At 35.1% G+C, this 6,000-nt stretch overlaps 1 protein-coding gene across 1 annotated transcript; it reads left to right on the top strand.

Annotated features, from left to right (window-relative positions):
• Positions 1-531: 531 nt before the first annotated feature.
• Positions 532-4,421, top strand: LOC18052968 (uncharacterized protein At3g27210). Its single transcript, XM_006447039.2, has 3 exons — positions 532-988; positions 3,309-3,389; positions 3,707-4,421. The coding sequence occupies exons 1-3, from the start codon at positions 829-831 to the stop codon at positions 4,165-4,167; spliced, it is 702 nt and encodes a 233-aa protein (XP_006447102.1). The 5' UTR covers positions 532-828; the 3' UTR covers positions 4,168-4,421.
• The last annotated feature ends 1,579 nt before the right edge of the window (positions 4,422-6,000 follow it).

Raw genomic sequence — 6,000 nt, 5'->3', positions numbered from 1 at the left:
TTTCCCGAATTAACTATAAAAAAAATAATTTATTGGCCTAATATTTTGCCTAGCAAGATTCATTGTTTTGGCGATTATAATAATAGAATATTATAATTACTTTTGGGAATTAATTATGTGTTTTATTTATTTATTTTTTTATTACTGATATATTATAATTAGAGTTTATTATATTTAATTTTATCAATATTAGAGGGATATACCCATTCCGCTAAATCAGAAATATTTTAGAGTACATTAAAAATATTCCATCCAATTAATATATGTATATGTGTGTGTATTTGTTTAAAAAAAAAATTACTATTTAATTAATAATTATATTTAATTAAACTCTATATATCGTATATGTATTAATTAAATATAATACTTTTGATATACTTTAGAGTTTCTTCGGTCTCAAACTGCTTTTAAAGCTTTTTGCTTGCCATTTAAGTCTTAAAAATCAATTTAAACTTATCATAATTATCTTCAGAGAACATAAATAAAGAAACAGTGAAGTTACAATATTTTTTTAGATAAAAAGAAATTTTATACAATTGCAGTACTTTTAAAAGCCATCAACTTCGCTTTCAAGGCCCTCACTCTGTGTTCCATTTTTTTTTTTTTTTTTTGTCTCCCCATATTTTTTTAATTTGCACTCTCCTTTAACACAACGCCAAAAACGACTCCATACTGATACTGGGTCTTGTTTTGTATAATTCACTTTCGCTCTCTCTCTCTCTCTCTTCTGGTGTCTCTACAGAAGAAGATTTTCTGATGCTAAGAGCGTCGCTGGCTTCTTAGTTTTATTATACCTTTTGTCAATTTAAATAAAGAGAATTTAGAGACATGGGTTCGTGCGTATCATCAGCACACAAGAGAACAGCAGACTCAGCCGCTGCCATGAAAATGGACTTATCATCACCATTTGGGTCCAATAGTGAGAAGCTTGCGATTCCACCTTCCCCCGTGAAACAAGCGGCGACAGTCAACGCGTTTAGAGGCCTTGGTATTCTTTCAAAGTTTCAATCTCTTGTTTTTTTTCTCTTTTCTCTTTTGTTATATTGATTGGGAGTCAAAGCAATCAAATGATCATCTTGTTTTTGTTTTTAATGTTTGTTTGGTGATGTTTTGATGATGATCTGAACTGGGTTGTGGAAGTTTTTATCTTATGTCAATCGATGAGTGTGGTAGATAGCAACTGATTAATCTCTTTATTTTAATTTATTTTTCGGTTTTAAAAGAAAAATATATGAATATGATGATGTCAATTATTGTTGTTATGGTTTTTTTCAAATAATTTTTTGAAAATTTTTTTATTTGCATGGCACTGATGTGCATATGAAATAATTATGCCCTTTCGGTGGTTTTGTTTTGTTTATCTTTTTGTTGTATTGTAGTGATTGATGGAGTTTTAATTTATTATTATTACTTTTTTTTATTTGTGTGTTGTTTTTGTTTACCTGTCATTTTTTTTTTTGGTTATCTTAATTACTTTTGTTTATATAATCTTTTCTTTTTCCTCTTCTTGCTCTTAAAATTATTAGTTACTTTTCATCCATAAAAGTTGTTATGAACTAAATGATCTTGTACATCCTCCACTAGTATAGTGAGTATCACTGACTACGTACAACATGGCTTTCTATTTGAGCTTAATTATGTAATCATCTTTTTGTCCCCTGTGTTGGTCGTTTCATCATTTTGTTGCTTTAGTTTTCTTTGGGTATTTTACTTTTGCCAATAGAGTATGATTTGGTTTTGTCAGTTGACATTGGGTGCCCTGTCCTTTTTTTTTAATCACTTCTTGAGGAAAGAATTGATGACAGGTTGTTGTGCCTGCTGATCAGGTAGCTTATATTTGAGATTGAAGGGTTATTATTATTTGCTTAATAGCATACTTGAATATATAATCAAATGTCCCTTTCTGTAATTGTATTTTATTTTTGGATTGCTAATAGCATAAAGAACTCTATTTAAGGTAGTTCTGCTTTTCGGCTAAGGACTATTATTCCAGGCTTTTGAGAGCAGAAAAGGTTTTACTCGTTCACGATAACTTCATGGAAGGTTTAGACAATGTTCATATAAACTCTTGTTGTGATCATAGCTAGATGATAGCCTTTTGACAGTTATCAGGAAGCCATACTAAATGTAGTGGAGATAAAAGACAGATTTTAGAATGTACTTGTTGATTTTCGCTATTTGGACGGATGATACAAGGAGTGAGCACTCAGCAGAGCTGATAGGAAGCTTTTTCTTACATGGCAGTTTCTAAATTATTCAAATCCAGGTGCCCTGTGCCTGTAGAACTTTGATGTGTAACATGCTGTAGCTTATCTTCTGGCTTCTCCCTGCATTTAATGTGGATAGCAGTGTTGTGAGTGTTGCCTTAGCCTTTGGCAATACTCCCAACCACACCCCCCCCGCTCCCCGGGTTGGGGCCTTAGTTATTGTTCCATTGGTGATAATAAATCATGTTGGAGGTGATAGTTATTATCCTTGAGGAAGGCGGAGAGATGGATGGACCACACTGTGGGGTATTGAATGTGACAGCTAAATGAGATGATAGATTTTCGTGAGAACTTGTGGAGGATTTCGGACCTTGACAGAAACACCTAAGATAGATGAAGATACTAGTTATATTGGGGTCTCTAAAACTCCTTGGATGATTCTTTGGAATAGCCCCACCAAAATTGAATCTTATTACAGCCCAGTTGGTTGAGGGCTTGGGATCTGGTGCTTGGTTGCATTGAGGTCTCAGATCTGATCCTTTCGGTGAGCTTAAAATTCCACCCTTTCTTGTCTCATGAGTCATGGGGTTGGGGCACCCTACTGACCGCGCAGGAGTTTGGGTTATCAAAAATTAAAAAAAAAAAAAGATTGAATCTAGGATACATATGGAGATTGACCAATTAGTGAGTCCGTTCACTTCAATCTGAGCATAATGAGGACTAAGATATTGCAATCTAAAATTGTTATGGCTTTGCTGATTCTCAAACTGGCTACTTATAAACTGTTTTCCGATTGACACTTAACTCTTTCTACCTAGGACCCTATTGGATGACAAGGTTGGTTGCTTCTGGGTTTTAGGAGTAGTTTATGTTGACCAGAATTTTGATACAATGCATGAGAAATGAATAAAGAATCTGAGAGAAAAATCTTCTTGATAAATCTAATAGCTGTATTTTGTTTTGCGAATGTACTAATGTATGTCTAGAGCCATTCCTATCAAATACAATTTACAATTAATTTATTGACTCAGCTCTTTTCTTCCTGTCTGTGGTAGCCCTTTTTTTTGCTTAAATTTGAAACACATGTTGATTTCTATGCAGGTAGTAAAGAGGAAACCTTTTTCGATTCTCAACCATGGCTAGATTCTGACTGCGAAGATGATTTTTACAGTGTCAATGGAGGTAAGAATGTCTGAGCTGTTTTGTCTTGTAAGCTTACTTTAGTTTCCGTTTTCATTTTTTCTTTTTTTCTTTTTTTCCCCTTTCTAGAGTTATTCTGTGAAAATATGTACGCTCATAGCCCGCCATTTCATTTTCAGAAGTCAGAATAATGGACTGAATAAACTGAAGAAGCCAGTGTTCCTGTCTTCTGATAATTAGAGTCTTTTTACAGTAGTAACTTTGCTGTGTTGAAGAAACTTAATGCTGAGCATCTATTATTCATTTTGAAGTGTTGATATTCCTTTTTCCTTTTCTCATTATTTTGACTATTTATGCAGATTTTACCCCATCTCGTGGCAATACTCCAGTCCATCACAACTTTGCAGGGGCTCCTCAAGTCAACAGCACTTCTCTTCCGGACAAAACTCCCGGTTCCATTTCTGAACCATCCCCAACAGGAAAGAAACCGAAACTAGCTGAACTGTTCCGGCAAATTTCTAAAGAAGGTTCAGAAGACCAACATGTTGATGAACAAAACACCCAAGGTAGCCAAAACATGGCCAATGGGAAGACAGAAATTAGGACAACTATACTTGATGTACTTCCATCAGCAAATGGTACCCCATATGTTTCTGGAGTTAACTCTGTGTGTAGTAGTGAAAGGACTCCTAATGGAGATTCTATGATGGAGGACAAGCCAATGAGATCGGCACAATGTTGCCTTCCAAGCTTTGTATCATGTCGTAATTCTACTGACAGGAAGAAGAAGATGAGTCCTGCCATAGCTGTAAATGGTTAACCTTATATTTTGGCACACAAGGACTATGTAGATGGAAGAGAAGTGAGCTCAGATGACGAATTCTAATTTACTCATCGTCACAGTCATGTAAAGTTTATATTACACTTTTTAGCCCTCATGGGATTTTCGGAGTAAAGGATATGTAAAATGCAGCCAAGGATATGTTTGATATCAAAGGACTTCATGAGGATGTGATAGGTAAGTACTATAATAAGAGTTTTACAAGCAGAATCAGTAAATGACCCAGTAATGAACACAGACGTGTTAAAGAAGCCGGGGCTATGTATATACATAGTGTTCATATGTTTTTGCTACTTTTAAATTTCAGTTTGCTATAAAAATTTTTAGCCTGCATGTCCACCATATTTATTGAATTTTACTAAGTTTCATAAAAGTGCATGATTCACACGTTGGTTTATTGCTTTCTCATTTTGCTGTCAATTTAGTGTCGTAACATTGTCAGTATACACGACTACTTTGTGCCACTGGATTGTCTCTGCTACATATGGTTGTACTTATAGCTGTGGCCAGTCAACCTCTAGCTTGCCAGATAGTGCTAGGTTTAGTGAAACCAGTTAGCTGTAAAAATGCTAGTAGGCTTTTGCCAGGTTAGGTGGGACTCTTCTCCAATGGTATTGCGAAACAATGTGAATTTCAGGATATGCTGCTGGGGAGGTGCAGTATTATTGTCTGGATAAGTATATTGCTGTTGCTGTGTGGATTTATAATTCGTTTGGAATTTTTTTCTTTGCTAATTTATGCTGTAAAGAATGACCATTATTGAAATAGTTGAACAGTTTGTGTGCTAGTTATCTTGAGCGGCAAAGAGCCGGCCAGCTTCTTTCCATATCCGGTTGCAATACAATTTACATAAAAGGACTGTTAGCTCCCCAAGGTTTAGATAAAAGATATAAAACTCTCTAATATTTTAGAAAAGAGATATAATCCCTAAATCCTGTTATTTTTAGAGCAGTAGCAGCCGCAATTTTAATTAAGAAAATGATTTTAAAAAGAGTTCTGCTATTTGTCTCGGGTCAAACCCCGAAAACTAAAGTAAAACGACCGTTTCACCCTAGCAAAATCTCTCCTCTTCATTTTCCCCTCTTCGTTCTTCGATTACGTTTTCCCCTCTTCGTTCTTCGATTTTATCTTCCCCTCTTCGTTTCACCAAAGAAATTCGCATTCGTTTTGTCCTCTTCGTTTTCGTCTTCCCCTCCTCTTTCCTCACAAATTCATGTGGGTTGTCTTTAGAAAAAGCTATTTCCGTCGCTAAGGTGATTAACGTTCACAACACAGTGAAACCCTTCAATTATTAACTTCTCGTGGGTTCGAAAAATCCCAAATTGCTACTTTAATCTCCAAGAACCCTACTTTACTTCTTGCTGATCCTGAGAAGAGCCTTAGACCTAAGATTGACTACTTTGAATCAGTGGGTATTTCAGGTGCTGACTTGCCTAAGTTTCTTTGTTCAAATAAGCAGCTCTTGGTGGTTAGTTTGAAGAGCAATATTATACCCATATTTGTTGAAGAATAAATTTGCTTTTCTTCTAAATTTGCTTTTCTTAAACTCACCAAACAGACAAGAACTATGTGAGCTCTGATGACAAAGACCAGACTGCAAGGCTCCAAGTCATCAGATTCTTCACAACAACAACAACAACAACAACAAAATTAAAAACCCAAAAAAAAAAAACTATTAGTGCTCAATTTAATGCACAAAATAATCTCTACCGATTCAATCAATCTCGAAAAACACACAATCCCATGTGCAAATCAAAACGCAGCACAAATATGAACACTACCGTTGCTGAAAAATCGTCTTTGTTGCTGTTT

This window comes from Citrus clementina, unplaced genomic scaffold, assembly GCF_000493195.1.
Source record: "Citrus clementina cultivar Clemenules unplaced genomic scaffold, Citrus_clementina_v1.0 scaffold_2, whole genome shotgun sequence".
NCBI lineage: Eukaryota > Viridiplantae > Streptophyta > Magnoliopsida > Sapindales > Rutaceae > Citrus > Citrus x clementina.
This window is presented reverse-complemented; position numbering and strand designations above follow the sequence as displayed.